At 39.5% G+C, this 18,545-nt stretch overlaps 1 protein-coding gene across 3 annotated transcripts in view; it reads left to right on the plus strand.

The window, feature by feature from the left end:
* FBXL7 (F-box and leucine rich repeat protein 7) overlaps positions 1-18,545 on the plus strand; it is a 173,556-nt gene that overhangs the window by 151,051 nt on the left and 3,960 nt on the right. The window contains exons 1-3 of one of the 3 annotated variants that reach the window (XM_068197036.1): positions 12,751-12,934; positions 13,154-13,267; positions 14,181-14,792. In XM_068197036.1, coding sequence (XP_068053137.1) covers positions 14,195-14,792 — 598 coding nt within the window. In that variant the 5' untranslated portion in view covers positions 12,751-12,934; positions 13,154-13,267; positions 14,181-14,194. Of the gene's footprint in view, positions 1-12,750; positions 12,935-13,153; positions 13,268-14,180; positions 14,793-18,545 lie in introns of those variants that run through there. The other 2 variants (XM_068197025.1, XM_068197018.1) reach the window with 2 other exon arrangements.

Genomic DNA, 18,545 nt, shown 5'->3' on the forward strand with positions numbered 1-18,545 from the left:
CACCTGTTCTTTCATTGTATTGTGACAGAACAGTCAGTCCAAACTGATCAAGAGGGATGTCTTATGGTAGACACAAACTACAGGGTGATCAGGAATTGGCAACAGATTTTGCTGTCTCCCAGATTAGATAATACATTAAATAGTGAAAACTTTAACATTTTTACTAGTTTTTGAATCACCCTCAGGGCTACGGAAGTGTTTTCTGAATTGTGTGTAATACCAGTAGTATCAGTGCCTTGCATACGTTTCATGCATTCTGTAAATTAAATTAAAATGATGGAGCAAGTAAATGTATAACTGGATTATAGGAGATTAGTGGCCCAGTGTTTGCTCACTTCTTACTTTAGCATTTCTCGTAGTTACACTTTTGCAGTGTCATGTTCCTATACATGGTTCATGCTATAAATAGTCATGAATACAGCATGAGTCAAGTAACTTAGTATGATGAAATGAGGGCAATACTTTCCAGCCAATTACTGATGTTATAAAAGTCTCTTTGCCACAAATAGAAGAGAAGAAAGTGAAGTAACCTGGCAGTGTTTCAGTTTTAGTGTGTAATGAGGGGAGTTGTGATCCTGTGAGATGCTGGCTGCTCTGAACTTACAGTAGCCTCTGGTACTCTGCACATCCTAGGGACTACTTGTCATCCAGGTACTACAGCATCAACCTCTTCACTTGTAAATTCAGTGAGCTGGAAAATGTGAAGTCACTACATGCTTCCAAATGTTTCCTAATAAAAATTATTTTTACCTTCTCATTAAAAGCTTTTAAATGTGACTTTGTGATCTCTCTTTATTGGCCGTGTTCCATGTTTCCAAATTATACTGAAGAATGCTAGGAATACATTTTTATAAATTGTTTTTGTTTGCAGTAGTGTTCTGCTTGAAGTCTTGTGCAATTAGGAGGGAGATGATGAAGTAAGTCATTACTATAATTTTTCCACCTGAAGCCTCAGTACCTAGTGGAACTATAGCAGAGTGTTAAATGTCTATTCTAGAAGCTGAGCCTCATTACATCTGCCTTGATTTACATCACACATCCTGTAAACACAGTGTTGTCATCACTCCTTAAAAATAATGGTAGTGCAGCAGTTGGACACTCTCACTTACAGAGAGAGTTTTCTCTCTCTGTAAGATTATAACTTTCCCTTGTGCTTTGTGTCCATCAGCCTCGGTTCTTAAGCGGGTCTTATAAGGATAAGCATCAGTTCAACTGGAGGTGGTCTGAGGGTGAATTTACTAGGATTTCAGTACCAATTTAGTAGTTCTGGTAGTCCTTGTCTCCAAGCTTAGTATAGTGCATCCCACCAAGAAATCCGTAACCTCAACTCTATCAAAAGGAGAGGACATACTATTTTTTCTACAGCAAGGAGGAAGACTGGCAGTGGAGTGTGCTGCTCAGGAGTCTCAGAAATTAGGCCGGTGAATGCTGAGTCTCTAACTCAAGTTGTAAGTTACAAGGATCTTTGGTATATCCACTGTACTGCGAGGAAAAAAAAACATTGAGGAATTTCACTGAAGTTCAGGGCACTTCTCAGAGTCCACATGAGTAGGATTTAATATGCTCCTGTGGATCATGTGCATTGCAGTGAACTTCATCCTCTTTCTTCTCAAAATGGAGAATAGTCTGTATTTTATAAGCAGAGTAAAAAATCTGCAAAAGTGTGTACTGAAACAACTTTGAAAAAGCTGTAGCAAGGGCATTGCTTCTCAGCCCCAAATGTGTATCCGTGCCAATGATGAAAATAAGCATCAGTTTCTCCTTCATTTTTCACCTCCCTGACAAATTGTTTCAGTAAGAGTTTTACTTCCCTGTTTTAGAAAGACCAGGATGGCTAACAAATCAGTGCTGATTGATGATAAAGGGTGGGAAAGCTCTTGAGTCATCCTGTGTAAATAACATCTTAGAGCAGAATTTTCTTCTTAGATTAATTCCTCTATTGTTGTATTTTGGGGATTTTTTGGGGGTTTTTTTTTGGTTTGTTTTGTTTTTTTTTTTTTTTTTGTCTGTTTTTTTTTCTGCTTCTGAGTAAGCTCTAGATGTCAATCCTAACCCACTCAACCTATGCCTCAATCTATTTGTGTACTGTGTCAAAATTTCTAACCCTTGTTAACCCTGTTGTGTCTTAGTCAAACTTGGCTACTGCTCCTTCTTACATGGCTCTGCAAGTAGAGTAACCTTTCCATCACCTCCCTCCTCTAACTACATACATTGGACGTCATGGTACATATTAGCATATCCTTTTAGATCTGCAGCTGCACAGGTCAAGATCACTTAACCTTTCCACTCAGAGTTTGGGAATTAGCACATTTATTATGACATTTTCACAAGGGTTTGATTTGCTTTAATTAGGCAGGGTTTGTTCTTCTGTGCAAGGCCTCAAAAAGAGGAGCATTGTAAAATTCAATTGAATTGGTAAACACAGAATAATTATATTTAGAAGGGACTCATGTCAACCTTCCCATCAGGTGTATATAAAGATTCATTAGACCACTCTGGCAGGTTCCCATTTTCCTTGGACTCTGTGAAGATAAGGGCTTTTCTCTTCATCTTCTTCTTATGTTTTCAAGATGTCTAATATTTCTTGATTCCAAGCGCTGCTTTTTCTGCTGTCCTGTATTTGAGTCTGCTTCCTGAGATACTGCTATAACCAGGTGATAATAAATCTGAGGATAAATGTAACATTCCATGTAGAGCTAGTGATGATGTTTTAAATAATTAGCTTAGGTTAACATGAAACAGACTGAAAGATTTGGATAGTGCTAGAGTTCTTGCTTTGAATAATAACTCAGCAATTGTGTGTAGACATTAACATCACATTTTCTTTTTTTTGCACATTGATTTTGAGTTAATGAAATCAAAGTGACGTTAAAAGAGTCAGTGAATAATTTTGTTTATCTCATTTTAGTAAATTGAAATCACAGTGAATTGAAAAGGAATAATTACAGTCAGTTCATGTTTTCTGCACAATAAAGCAGTTATTTATTGTGGTGTTCAGCAGACTGGGAAGTTATTGAAGTTGCCATAAATACTGACTGCTGAATTCTTGATTTACTTGCATGTATGTATATCTGATACTCCTCAAATGTCAGAGTGCCATATGCTGTTGCATATAAATAACAATCTGCAAATTATACAGCACAAGTCATAGACACAGCAATTGGGACCTCAGATGACAGGGCTGAGTTTCAGAGGGTGGCTAATGCCCTCTGAATGCTTTTGCAGTCATAAGTACCATCTGTTTTGACACAGTCTGGGACTGCTTCACACTGGTGGTCAGGAATCCATGTAACTTAGTGCAGTTGGGCTTGAGCCAGTTACATTTTTCTAGTAGAAGAAAGCTGCCAGTGGCCATGTCTCCTTCCCAGCTTAACTCCCAAATTTCCCATAAACAAAATTTTAATCCCTGTGGTTCTGAGTAAGCACTGCGTGCTTGCTCAGTGCATTGTTGTGTGTGTGTGTTGTGTGTGTTTGTAACAAGAGGAGACTGCTCACTGTCACTCCAGGGCTCTCATAACGTGACGTGTTTATTATGAAAAAGCTTCAGTTTACATATTTTTGTTGAAGAGATGCTGGATAAGTTAGATTGAGCTGGTGTTGTGTGTTTCTGCTTTGGAGGCCTATGTTTGCTTTCATCCTCTCCAGAATGTTCCTCTCACCCAGCTCCCAAAGGTGATTTGTTGGGGAATTGACTTTGGCCAGCTCTTTGCTGAATGCATTTCTTTGTCTGTACATGTAGTGGCAACACTGTGGGTTTGTAAGAAATGCAAAAATGTGGATTAAGTGAGGTTTTCTAGCATTCCTTCAAAAAGCCCTGGAGACCAGCTTTGTTTTTCTCAGTTTGGCCATGTGTGAGAAGGGATGCAACCCTAGAAACAAGGTATTTGCCCTCAAAACATGAGAGCACTTGCCAGGATACTAGCAGGTGCTTTTGAAGGAATCTTATTCTTGGAAAAGAAAATAAACTTTGAAAACTGAGGTGTAAATGGATCTGAGCTGATCAGGAGCAGGTGCTGCAGGTCAGCCTTTAGTTACACTTTGCACAGTTCCACTGAATTTCTGTAATTCGTGGGCATCCTACAGATGGATGCAGGCAGGGCTCCTAGTCTGCAAAAGCAGTAGTCTGGGAGTAAACACATCTCATTTCTAAAGTCAGGAAAACTGTTGCTGCCTCAGACTAATTCTCCTATGAGACTGAAACGAGCTCACCAAACTCAGCCTGGAGTGAGCAATAGCATGGTAAGTTATTAAGCAGTTTTTTTAGGTGAAGGTTATGCTGCCTGTTGGCAGCATTTTTTGTTGCTGTTTCATTATCACTCCCTTACTGGTAGTTCAGCAGTTAGAGGAATGTGTCTACTGCTGTGACACATGACTCATCAGCTGGGACACCAAGCAGGCATTTGCAGGTATCTCGTGGACAATCTGTAACAACCCGGGCTGAACCAAGCTGAGTTGGGATTGGCTTTACCAATTGGGTTTTGAGGGTTTTTTTTTTCTTATTTTTAATCTAGAGGCCTCTTGTGCTGTGTACAACTCTGTCCCATAATTTGCAGGTTTATCTTTTCCAAATTATCAGCAAAGACTATGTTTTCAAAGCCTGAATTTATTTTAGGAAGCATATTTGTAGTATTCTAAATAACATTAATTTAATGCATCATTAGCATCTGGAGAGACCATTTACAAGAGCATGTAGAGACAGGACAAGAGGAAATGGCTTTAAAGTGACAAAAGAGTAGGTTTAGATTACATATATGGAAGAAATTCTTTACTATCAGGGTAGTGAGGCAATAGAACAGGTTGCCCAGAGAAGTCATAGATGTCCCATCCCTGGAAGTGTTCAAAGCCAGGTTGGATGGAGCTCCGAGTAATCTGTCGTAGTAGAGGTTTTCCCTCCCACAACAGGAGGATTGGATCTAGATGATCTTTAAAGTCTTTTTAAACTCATGAACCTTCTATGATTCTGTGATCTAAACTTGATGATAGGAGAGAAGCACAATATTATGGCTTTAAATCTCTCATTACCATTTATTCTTCTGTTTAGTATACAGCTTCCCATTTTTTTCTCCAATTTTGAAGGTCAAATCCTGGATCCCCTGTTAATCTGACAGTCAGTAATTTCTGAGAGCTGCATGCTTTTAAAATGCCAACAGTTCATTATGAGACAATGTTCTTTTACACAAATAATTTGTTTATGGTGAATATGCTGGAAACAGCCATTCTTGGGGGAATTATTTGTCTACTGCAGCATTTGCTACCAACTGGATGCAAGTCCTCTTGATTACACAACAAAGTGATTATATTGTCAGCTTTTGCCAGAGATAAACATTCCTCTGCTTTGTAAATTATTCTGCACTTAGAGTCACACACATCTACCAGAACTACACTTTAGAGTTATGTAGTTCCCCATGGTTTTTATCCATGTGAACTAGAGATTTTGAAAATATTTCTCTTCCATAAATTTATTACAACAACTTGTCTTGAAGTTTTGTGATAATGTAAACTGATAGAGATTTTATTCCAAATTCTCCCATTTTTGAAAGGTGACATAGCAGGACAGCTACAATAGCCTGGAGCAGCTGACTGGATTTCTGCATTTTGAAGTTGGGAGCCATTAAGCAGTTGTTCCAGTTTTCTATATAAACTGCAAAGATATATTTGCATCAACGCAAATTGAGTGCTTGTCATTCAAAGATAGAGTAGGATCTGTTTGTCCCATCTCAGTGTTATTCTAAATGACTGGTTCTGGCCATATGTGTGTAGCTTGAGAGCCACTATGAAGCAGTGTGCATCCTCTCTACATTTATTTAAACTCTCTACATTTATTTAAACTTGGTATTAAATGAAAAGTAAAGGAACAATGGATTTAAAAAGTGGAACAGAGTAATGTAGTAATGTAGATGTTGTCTAGTCAGGTGGAAAAATGTTTTACCTGACAAAATTTTGACCTTGGAGCATGTTAGAGTAACTTAAAGAAAAGGCAGGTTATAGTTGTAAGACTGTTTCGCTGAAACAAGGCATTCTCTGGATAAATTGGGAAGGTTTTTTGTATTCACCAGGATGGGGTTCCTGGGTTAATTAAGACTGTCAAACTTACCAGGAGATGAGAGAGATGATGGCAGGATTTTTAGTATGATTTGAAACTAAGCAAACTTGCTATCTTTTTGTTGTCTTATTTAAACCTTCATATTGAAGTATGTTGAAGATGCTTATAAATAAGCATCTTCAACAATAATAAGTAAAATTATTATTTTTGTTTTAACTACATTTGGTTTGCACATTTCAGAGCAATGCATTGGACAGCTTGGATCCTCATAGGTGTGATAATCCTGAAAATGGGGACTGATGAAATGCAGTGTGTCTGGTCCATTGATAATCCAGCCATGAAAATCCAGCAGGGCACAGGATGCCTCTCCTCAGAGTGGTATGGAATAGGATGGGAGATGATTACTCATGGTTTGGAGGAGGTAGACAGGGGATTCTTCTGACCAGTGAGTTTATCTACATTAGCATTTTTGTTCAAGTAAAGCTTGCTTTTGAAATGCCTCTCCTTCTTACTCTGTTTTAGTAACCACCACAAGGTATATGAACCCAGTTACACTCAGGACAAACTAAAGCCAAAAAATATGTTCTGGCAGTACACCTAAAGCACCAAAGGCAACCCCTACTGATCATTCAGGGTTGGGGATTAAATTAAATATTGGCAAAAAAAATAAGAGCCACTTCCCAGGCCTGTGGATGTTGGGTTTTCAACAATATTAGTTTTGCTCCACAGAACTCCTCTTTCTGGGCTGCACTCCTTGCTAATGTAAATATGAACTAGCTCAGCTGAAGGAGCTCTCTGGCATACCATAAAGAATTGGGAGAGCATCTGACTGAAGGATTTAAGCAGAGCTTGTACTTAAGCGTGTGTGGAATTCATTTTGGGATACATATTTACTGAACATGGAAAAAATGCATCTTCCAATCCATCTCTGTGTAATTCCCCGCAATGCTGCACTGTGAAACCCTTTTCTCAGAGCTGATGTGGTGATCATCAGTGGTACTGAAGGCTAAATTAAGATGCTTTGACTTCCTAAATTAATAGTGAATTACTTTTTTACTTTTCCTCACCCTCAGTCTTTGTATTTTTAGCTTCGTTCAAAAATATGGGGATAAAATGAATTCCTGCCAAGTGGCAGGGGACAAAGTCAGTATGGGGGAAATTAGTTCCAGCTTTCCGCAAATACATTGTAAGGAAGAATTATTTGCTTAATAAAACTATAATTATTACTTCACTTGCAGTGCTCTTTAAGCATCTCTTTTGAGTATGTCAGGAATGCAAAATCAGGTCTCCAAATGTGTGTAGAGGAGTTTATAGGCTAAAGAAAACTGGATCTTAACATCACAGGGAAGCTACACCAGTATAATCCAAGGTGTAAAGTGTCACATAGAAACTGCTATGATATGGCTACAGATTTTAGTTAACATATCCCTCTTCCACAATGCCTCTAGTCTTATATAATAGGTAAAGTTTCTTATTTCATTCTAAAGGAGGTTTTTTAAAACCATGAAAGGTTATTTCAAGTTCTGTAGAACTGTTCCTTCCAAGACCATGTGGATGTGATTACTTTGTGAGTTCCGAGGTTGCTTATTCTTACACTGACAAAACAAGATCTGCCACAGGCCTTTGCTCTTAAAATGAGAATTGCATGACTGACAAGATCTCACAGGATAAAAAAATAGTTTTCACCTTTGCCAAAGTGTTGTTGTACCATTGACCTCAGTTTTCCATGTAATTTTCTGGTTTGGCAAAAATAAATTGTCTGGTGAGAGGGAAGCAATAGCTGTAAGCCTTCTCAGGTTTAGTTGGACTTTTGCATGTGTGTATTGGAAACAAACTGGTAAAATACGGAGTAAACAAAATCATGATAAGATAAGGTAGGCACTGAAGGGGAATATCACTCTGAGTATTTGTCAGCTGTGATGATGTTTCAGGAGGAACCTTTTAGAAATCACAGAATATGCTGATTTGGAAGGGACCATTGAGTCCAGCTCTTGAGTGAATGGCCGAAAAAGGGATTGAACCCACAACCTTGGTGTTACCAGCACCATGCTCTGACCAGGTGAGCTGGTCTCATCTGCAATGGCTTACAATATTTGTGAGCAGGTTGCCAGACTTTCCATTTCTCTCTCGGAACCATCTTCTTCAATTGAATTGAGACACAAAATTACCAACATCTAGAGAAATGGGTTAAAATGTATGGCCCTGGAGCTGCAAGGTATTTGGAAAACTGAAAACTAATACACTCTGAGAAGATTGCTCAGTGCTCAAAATACTCTTGAAAAAGTAGGAGACAGTTGTAGGGAAGATGAATGGATTCTATAAACACAGGTGAGGAAAATAAATCTCTAGGTGCTGTATGGCACATGGGAATCCCAGCAATATCTTGAGTCACATAGTGAAAATACATCAGCCTTTTGGGACTGTTGAAATCTGGAGGGTTGAAAATGTGGTTTCCATGAAATATGGGTGCAAAAGATTCCACTTTCACCACTGCTGGTGAGGTTGGGTGGTGTGCGGTGCTTAGTTCAGCGCATTGCATTTTAAGAGAAAAACAAAGGTAGGAGAAAACATAAAGGAAAAGACAGGGGAATCTGGAAATATTAGTAACATGACTAATAAAAAGAAAGGCAAATGAATGTAAGAAATCCTTACAGGGGGAGTGAAGACCTCTCTTCACAAGCACAAGGAGAGGGGCAAGAAACAGCTTCTTATATGAAGAAGGTTCTTCAAATAAGAAGAAAAAGTTAGAAACTTGATACAGTGACAACACTGGAACAGGCACCTCAGTGAGCTGAGTAATAGCTGCCCCTAGCAGTTAAAAACAGGGCAGACATGCACATCAGTGATGGTTTAGGTGTACTTAGTGTTCTTGGAGAGATATGAGAGAGCTCATCCAATTCATTCTGTATGTTCTTCATTGTAAAAGGCTGCAAAATCATGTAGCTATCTCCACTGGGCAACGCTTTCCTTCTGGCATTCTTGACCGCTGCAGCCCCACACAAGTTTGCATGTGAGTTTTGTTCCAGCTGCCTCTTTGCTATCTCAGACTCTCCAGTTCCTCCCAGCCTCCAGGGACTGGGAGGAACCAAGGTCATTAGGGTAACTTATCCTGAGAAAAATGCCTGAGGATGTTTGTGATGTGGAAGATGCTCTTTATTTTTTGTAGGTAGCACTTTTTCTGGAACTTTGTCTCTACCCAAGGCCTTGGAAAGAAAATGGCTGCGTTGTAGCCTGATGTCCTAGCTAAGTCCTTTTCCTATTCTCATCTAAGGGCACACAGCCGTATTTGAAATCTGTCTGTCAAATTCACAAGTCTCTTCTTGAATCAGCCCACCTTGTATCCCCTGTAGAAACCTCTGTTCCCCTTTGCATCATTGGTTGTAGCTGCTGCAACCATTAAGTTCCCATTTTCCCAGTCTCTGTAAAAGGAGTATTTACTCGGCATGCCCGAGGTTGATGGTATTGTGGTAAAAATGTGAAGTCTATACCCACATTGCACTTAATAAACAATGTAATATCTACACAACACTTATTGAAGAGATGCTGAGTCAGGGAGGTTTTGGCACGCTGTGTGAATGTTTCTTGCGCACATTAATGTTTACAAAAATGACAATTGCTTTTTATTTTTCTCAGCTATATTGACTTTTTCAGAGCTTGAGCACAGTTTTGTTTATTTGTTGCCTTAGTGTTGCTAAAAATGTTAGTGGTGACAGGAGATCATCACGGCGGATCTTTTTCAGTTGTCAGATAAGAATCTGAAGTTTGACTGATATTTGCAAAATTTTCATTTTCATTTTTTTAGCTTGAAGAACTCAGTATAGCATTCATTTCACAAAAGACATTCACAATACCATAGTGGAAGGTGTGAATGAATGGAGTCATGCCTTAATCATGGAAAATGGTTCAATCTTAAAAAGTTCATGCTGGGATCTGGACATCAAGTGTCCCATGTTAGTGTGCATTGCTGGAGTAATGGAAATACAACATTGTTTTCTCTCTCTGGTTCTGAAATCATATTATTGCCGATGCCAGAAAGTATGGAGGTTAGATCTTGGCATAAATCTTGTATATTTAAAGGTTTTTTGTTCCCATATGTATCTATTAATTGGGAAACAAAATGGGGAGAAAAATCCTTTGAAATAAACCAGATTCCTAGTGGAATAAGAAAACTGACTCTAGTGCATTTTCTCCCTCTGTGTCAACTTTTATGTTCTGTTTCTGGCACGCATCTTCTGAGATTTCTTTAAAGATTGTTAAGAAATTTTGTCCTACATCAACAAACAATTTTCAGATCTTGATCAAAGCCTTTATAAAAGGTATCTTGCACAGAAGATTGGAGGCAAAGGGGCAAAAGAGGTTGTAGGGAGGGAAGCGCAGGGCTGCTTTCTAGTTTGCTTTTACTTTCTAAGATCACCAAAATTAAAGTCACATTTCAGGCTTGTAAACAATTGAGTTTACAAGATAAATGCTTGTATAGGACATGTGTGTGTATTGAGAACTGTAATCAGCAACTTCATTTGTACTTGTAGGGTTGTGTTTATTAATGTTACATGGTCATTAGGTTGCTCTTTCTCAGACTGCCCTGGCCTGTTGGCTAGCACTCAGGAAATGGTGAAGAACAAAATTCTAAGGAAACTCCTAAAGGTTGAGATAGTGCTACAGGAAGCCCCTCCCAACAACATTAGAAAAGTCTGGAAAATGTACAGTAGACCAAGTGTTTTGCTGAAGTTTTGAATGCTAGCAAAAAGCTTTCCAAGTTTTTCCTGGCAATAAGGCTCTTGGACTCACCTGCTATTTTTTTTTCTTTTTTTTGTTTCCCCTTAGGGGTGTACAGTGAACAGTAAGCAGGAATGCCTCTGTGTGGAGTTCAGCTGAGATACCAGCAAATTTCCTGTCTGAGAGCATATTGCATTATGAGCTCAGCAGAGCTGTAATGAGCTCACAACTCACTTTTTTAAACACAGTGACACCACTATGGTCTTTTTCCACAATACTTTGTCGGGGGAAGGCAGGCTGCATGTGTATGTGTCTGTCTGGAAGTCCATGCCCTGAGGATGGAGGGAGCAAGTTTTACATGATGCACCTTCAGGATTGAAGGGAACAGAAATACAGGATGCACATCTGGAACTGCTATACTAATGAGAGAATTAAGAGAGCACAAAGCACAGAGCATACACATAAAACAGAAGGTCAGGCCTTTTTTAGCTCAAAGTCTAAGTTAAAAAACATATATTAGTAATTCATTACACACCCAGAATGTCTAAGGTATTGATTATTCACAGTGCCCAGGAGTGATGAAGGAATGCCACTTCTGATCCAAAAGCAGTGGAGATTAGCCGTATTAGCTTGGACCGTTGCTCACAGGGGAAGGGGGGAGAATCATGGAGCATGAAGAGCTTTTTTATGCTTAAGCAGAAATGGAAACTAATGAAGACTGTGGAACTAACGAAGACCCTACCGCAATTTTAAGGTGTTTTTAGCGATAACCAATTAAAAATGCATGTTTTCCAAATATGCTGTCTTTTACAGAAGGTAGTCAATCCCACAGGACTAAAAATTGTTTAAATCAGATGTTAATGATTTAAACTTTTTGCTTTTGGTTTTAATTCTAACTTGTGGAATAGAAACAAGTTTTTCTTCTGTGTTTTTTTAATTTATATAATTTTGATTTCCTTTTCATTCTGGTTTGTGTAAAACAAACAACCAACAATCAATCAAGGAAAAGGCCCAAAGCAATTGAAAAAGTAAAACAAAAGGAATTGACACTATCATATACATGTAATAGTAGAAGGTACATCCAGCACTTGGAAAAAAGTGTATATTCTTTTATATTAGAAACATTTTTGTATTAAAATCTCGGAAAAGGAGCAAAAAGTAAAGGCTTTTCCACATATTCTGCACATGTTTAGCTTCAGGCATTGTCACTGGTTTTGGTGATAATGTGAGGGAGGTCAAACATATGGTAAGTCCTTGCAAAAATTAATCTCAGAGACTGTTGCCTAAGAGGCCTGTGGAGTCAGTGCTTGTCTGCAGAAGCCTGGCTGCTGCTGGTTGGTTTTTTCTCTCCAGCTGTAAATCTCATTTTTAAAATACCAGCATATACCAGATGCTTACCAAATAGCACTCTTCGGTGCAATTATTTGCAAAATCTGCCGGGGGGTATTTGGAGGTCACAAAGGGAGCAGAGTGTCTGCAAAACCCACTCAGCATGAATATACTGTTCTTGCTCATAAATACACAAATCTCTGTGTTAGTACCACATAGCCATAGCACGGACTCAGAAACCTGGGTGAAAATGTTCCTTCTTTTCATTTGCTGAAACAGTGAATTTTTAAGTTAAACAAGATGCAGAAGAGCAAGAGGGAAGGAGCTGGGTAGTATAGGTTTTTTTCTCCATGGTGTCAGATGATGATTTTGATGTCTCTGCAACTCAATTAGGTGATCTTGATCAAGCCATTGGACTTTGTGTCTTGGGTTCTTCAGCTAAACATTTGTGACTCTTTTGCTCGCAGGCATACTGTGAAAATACAGGCCTGTGGTTGCTGTTGTTGTGGGTAGTGAGATCAGAGCAGGCCTGTGCTGGGCTAAATAAAAGCTTGACGGGGAAGTTTGTCTGCAATGATCAAATTCACCAAAAATGTACTTAATTTAAAAACTCTGCCCAAATCCAGGTGTGGATGTGTTCGTTGAATGCATTTCTGGCTGTATCTTGCTTAGCCCTTATGTGTGCTGTCACAGTCACACAGCTGCAGAGTCAGTGTTACTTAAGGGGCTGCCTTTGTACACTTCCCTGAAAAGCCTGAACATTGATGTGACAGCAGGAGATGTGATGTGGAGAAAAGCTTGGTCCTCTACAAACATTGTTTGTCTGTGAAATTTGTTATTCTGCTGGTCACTAAATTGTGGTTACTGTATTCATTTCTGGGTGGTGCTTTCCTTTATAAAAAAATTTCTGTGGAGATCGGTACTGTGGTGGAGGGAATGTGCTCAGCAGCAGCATGCATTTCTCATACACTGGTTGTATCTTGTGTAGCATACTGCTAAAATATCCTCAGAGTCTCTTAATGTATTGCCCATGGCATTTGCTTGACTATCAAAGCTGTATCTTAGTTGTCTTCCAGTCTTTTACTTGGTTTGCTTGGAGAAACTGGGAGCAGGAGTGGAAATTACTTGTAGGCAGTGTCAGCACACAGGGAAAACAGTTGACATAACCTTACAGCAAAGGTAACCTTTCTTAGTAGCAAAAAAAAAATCTCAATTTTTGTGCCTGATTCTGGTAACTAAAACAAACTAAAGAAGGTAAAGAAGTAGCAAATTGTTTTGGGGAGTTGAGTTGACTGCTTCCAGTGTGACAAATAGCTCTAGCAATAAGTGTGTAAATATTGTATAACAATTCTCCAACAAGTTTCCAGGCATGCTGTTTCTTCATTAGTTACTTTTCTGGGCTTTTTTTATTTTTTTCCCATCTGAAGTTCACTTTAGTCCATTTGAAAGGAGTGTTTTCTGTGTGCACATGAAGAGCTAGTCACTGGCTCTTGGATGAACTTCTGAGTTTCAGTTTTCTTGACTGAGAAATTAACTTCTCTGATGACACATTGAAAATAAGTGTATGGAGTTGAGCTTTTCCCGTCTGCCCAGATCTGGTGAAGGAAGCAGCATTTGCCTTGTGAGCTCTTTTTTGGCCTCCTGCTGAATGCCTGAAGGAGCTGAGAGATGAAGGACCACAGCATTCTCTGCCCCTAAGAGCTCACAGCTGTGTCAAGGTTATGGACAGTTACTTTCTGCCAAAAAGAAAAGCCTGTGACTCAAACATAATAATTCAATTCAGTGTTTAATTAAGAGTATAAAGAATAAAAATTCTTGGATTTTAAAAAATCCTTCCACTGCTGTCTCCTCTTCAGGACTCAGAACTGCATCATCTCCTTTGCACACATGGCTTTTGAAATACGTTTTCTCACTCTGACTGGTAGAAGTGACTGCTTAACCCCCAACAAACCCCAAAGTCCATCGTACTCCATTAGCAAATGGAGTACGATGGACTTTGGGGTTTGTGGACTTTGGGACTAGCAGGGTGCTGTGCTGTGCAGAGCTCTGTGGTTGTCCAGTGCTCATTGAAATTGTGTGTTCTATCTTCCAGATTCCGACCTGAGCATGCGAACGCTCAGCACACCCAGCCCAGCATTAATATTTCCACCGAATTCCCCTGGGTTCCAAAATGGCAGAGGTTCGTCGACGTCTTCATCCTCAGTCACTGGGGAAACTGTTGCCATGGTCCATTCGCCACCTCCCACCCGTCTCACCCATCCTCTCATCCGGCTGGCATCCAAGCACCAGAAGGAGCAGGCCAACATAGACCGGCTGCCTGACCACTCCATGATCCAGATCTTCTCCTTCCTGCCCACCAACCAGCTGTGCCGCTGTGCCCGCGTGTGCCGCCGCTGGTACAACCTGGCCTGGGACCCGCGGCTTTGGAGGACAATTCGCCTGACTGGCGAGACAATCAACGTAGACAGGGCTCTCAAAGTGCTGACCCGGAGGCTTTGTCAGGATACTCCCAACGTATGTCTCATGTTGGAGACAGTAATTGTTAGTGGCTGCAGGCGGCTCACAGACAGAGGACTCTACACCATTGCCCAGTGCTGTCCAGAACTGCGGAGGCTGGAGGTGTCTGGCTGTTACAACATCTCCAATGAGGCAGTCTTTGATGTCGTGTCACTGTGCCCAAACCTGGAACACCTGGATGTGTCAGGTAAGAGGGAATGTTCCAATACAGGTGCTTTTGATGTTTGTCAAACTCCATAACTGCATACTTGTTCTTTCTGTGTTGTCTTTTGAAGTAGGAATGCTTATCTCCTAACAGAGCACCTGTGAGACAGGCACCACTAAAATCTCAGTGCCCCTAATGCCAGCAGCACCTCTGGAGAGGCCAGGCCTCTTCCAAAGGAAGTGAGCTAGCAGAGATGGCCTGTTCAAATGGTACAAGGAGATATTACAGATTCTTGCACAAAGCACCCACAGAAGGGCCCACACTGCAGTCAGTGCTACGTCATGTGGTGAAGCCTAGTTACTTCAGCAAAATTTGTTTTATCTTTTTCACACACATGTATATCTAGATTATATATTCATTATATATATATTATATCCATGATGTTAATATATATATTATATCCATGATGTTATATTCATTACTTATATATAATCTACATATACACACATATATATGTAGGTTATATATAGGTAATGAATACATCTGTAATCTGCTAAGTGACTTGAGAAGGAGCTCAGAATAAGTGCTAGGCTTTTTTTCTGGGTATTAATATCTGTTGTCATCCCTAGCTAAACTTCAAGGTCCCCTTGTTTCCATTGCTATTTTAACAAGACTTAGCCAGATTGAACTTTTTTTCTCTTTTCTTCCCTTTTTTCTTTTTAAGCTGCTATTGCAGCTGTTTAGTTCAGCAGAAATGTTTTAGACAATTTTCTACAACCCAGCTCTGGGGAAACAAGATGTTTTTTCCCAAGGTCAGCTGCACAGAATTTCCTCTCTGCAAATAGGTTGGGACTTAATGGAAAGGATGCAGCTAAGCAGAGCACTGAAGTAAATTTGCTGCTCAGCATTTACTTTGTGATCTCATCTGTTATCAGTCTAATGCCATCATAAATCAGCTGAACCAGGTTTGCCATTGCAGAGGTACCAATGGCAACAAGAAAGATGAAGACAGGGGATTAAACAACAGGGCACAGAAAGTGGTGCTATCAAGTCATTGGTACCAGATGCTTTTTCCAAGGCTACCTATCTGGTGTATGCATTCTTTTCTCTGCCTTTTTAATTTTTTTAAAGCTGATTTATCCAACTCTCTCACCTCATTCCTAGGATGGCAGAATGTCATGGAAGGCATCAAAACAAATCATCAATAAATCAGAATTATGCCCTTTTTGTGATTGCTTTCTGAAACCACAAGTTTATAAGGAGTCTATGGAACTCCACAGGAGTCTATTCATAGTGACCTTGTATATGAATAACTTGTTGGTACACACTGACGTTAGTTCTGGATTGCTAATCACACATTCAGGTTGAAGTATCTCCAGTGCCAGGAAAAAATGTATGCACCTGTGTGATTTAGACCTAGAGCTTTGAAGCTCACGGCCTGAGTGTACCTGGGTGCTTGTAGGTGGTTGAAAATGCTTTGACAGGTCCACAGTTCTCATTTATGGATGTGCTGTAGAACAAAGGTGACTTTTTCAAAGGCAGGGGAAAGGAAAAGATGATACCAGGTCTTGAAATAGGTTCTTTTGGAGTCTATCTTTATTTGTGGTTTTCCAAACCCTCTTACTCTCAGACCCAGAAGGTAGTGTCTGTGCCTAAGAGCTCATCAGTTTGGTATAAAGTGTGCAGGGGTTGAATAAAATTCCTATCTTCCTTCAATTTTGTCTCATCAATGAGATAGGAAAGTAATTTTAATTTCTTTTTTTCCTAAGTTGTTCTTTCTATTTAGAGCACATGAGGGGAAAATCCTGCTTTTGAACATGCTCAGAAGTCAGGGTGTTTGGGTTCAGATACACTTTTTGCTTCATGTACCATAGGAATCGAGGATATTCAGTCTCCCAGCTCGTGTTTTGAGTCCACTTTTTTCATTCTGATGTGGGTAATTTTGGAGGATGTTTTGGAAAGATGATTCCATTTTCCCATTCTTCACTCTGTAGTTATGAGGACAAGGCTTGCACCTACATGCTCAAGGAATTCTCAGGACTGAAGTGTTTCACTGGTTTGGTTCCATACTGAGCAAGAGGATGTGGGGGTGTGTGTTGGAGGGTGATGCTAGTTGCTAGTTAATTAAATCCCAGTTCACAGTTGTACATCTAGTTGAATCCTTTTCCCCTTTGGATGGCTACTTGGCAGCAAAAGCTTACCAAAATCTTTAATGTCAAAACCAGATGTTTGTATTAGCTTTAGGAGCTTTCCCCTATGTAAGTTCTGTCACTGTCAGCATCCGCTTTGTGGGCAGGTCTGAGATATTGCTAGAAGTGGGTTAATCTTGATTGCAAGTTATTATCTAACACTCTAGCCAATATGTTTTTCGGTCTGTTTGGAAATTCCTCCTCCCTTTTAGAAAACAGTTATACTTTATGGAAAATCCTGTCACAAGAGCTTAATTTTTACACTTTGTATTATTTAGGACAGAAAAATTGTTGTGGACCCAGGAATGTGTCATTTTGCCTAAAAACCAGTCAGTTCTGTATCAGCATGGACTCATTTTTCTGATGAAACTGTTTCGAATATCCTTCCCATGAAATGTTTTACAGTGTAGCCAAAGTAACTCGACATGGCAGTGCTGAGCTTGACAAAACCATGATGTATGTGACTCCAGCCCTACTGAGAGACTTCTGACCCATTCACTTTCTAATTACGGTCATTAAAACTTATTGGACTCTCAGCAGACAGAATGTTCTCCTTGGCCTTGTGGATGCACCATTTTCATTAAGCTGGATTTAAATTTGAATTCTGGTCAGAATATAAAATATCCAGACTGACTTCTTAATCCAGCAACCTCCTCAGCCAAATCCAACAGTAGCAGCTGCATCAGGTGCAGCAGAACTCTGCCTAGGTGCCAGCTTCTTCCATGAAACTCTTTTCATGCATTTTGTATCACCTACTTCAAAGAATATACTAGAGGTGAATTTTTTATACCATTAGTATTCTTCTGCTTCCCTTTAAAAAAATCATTTGTGTTACTGAGTGTGTATATAGTACTTACCTCAAGGCAAAAATATTCACAGAGATTGCTTCAGAGCATAGATGTATCTGAAATAGTCTGAAGAGAAAATAGCATTCAGTTTTAAGATGTTTGTTGAGCTGAGTGTTTTACTTCCAGGTCTTTCTTCTGCATGATCTGTGGGCAATTTGCTCATTTAATTGTGTGAGGCCTAAGGTAAAATTTGCATCTGTTCAACTAAATTTAAAATCCAAATTTAAAATCCAGCATAAATTTAAATTATGAATGTAGAAGTGTAGTTGCAGGTGGCAAAGAGTTTCAAGTGCATATCCCACACTTTTTTACAGCATTTGTGTGAGTCCTCATGGTTATCTCTAGTGATATTTTTGCTTTTAAGAACTGAAGCATATTCATACCTTCCACTAAGCCTCTAAATGACAACCTCTAATAGGTAGTGGTATAGCTTTGGGTCATGTAAGTTTTTGAGGCAGTCTCCATACATCATCATGCTCTTTAATTCCACACTACAGTATTTTGCAGAGTTTCTGATACATGGAGCTCTAAGGTCATCACTTTTTATACTTCATACTGTTCTATCACTTCATACTGCTTCGCCAGTGTTCCAGCAATACAGAAAAGGTCTTTTTCTTTCTACCTGGGGGCACCTCTTTGAGCATAGCCTGCAGAAATTCTCTGAGTAGCCATTTATGGCTAAAACTGTTGGGCCTTAATCACTAATGGGCAGACTCTCATTTCTTGCAGCTGTTTCTAGCTATGCTAATGCAAAGTGC

This window comes from Anomalospiza imberbis, chromosome 1 (assembly GCF_031753505.1).
Source record: "Anomalospiza imberbis isolate Cuckoo-Finch-1a 21T00152 chromosome 1, ASM3175350v1, whole genome shotgun sequence".
Lineage (NCBI taxonomy): Eukaryota > Metazoa > Chordata > Aves > Passeriformes > Viduidae > Anomalospiza > Anomalospiza imberbis.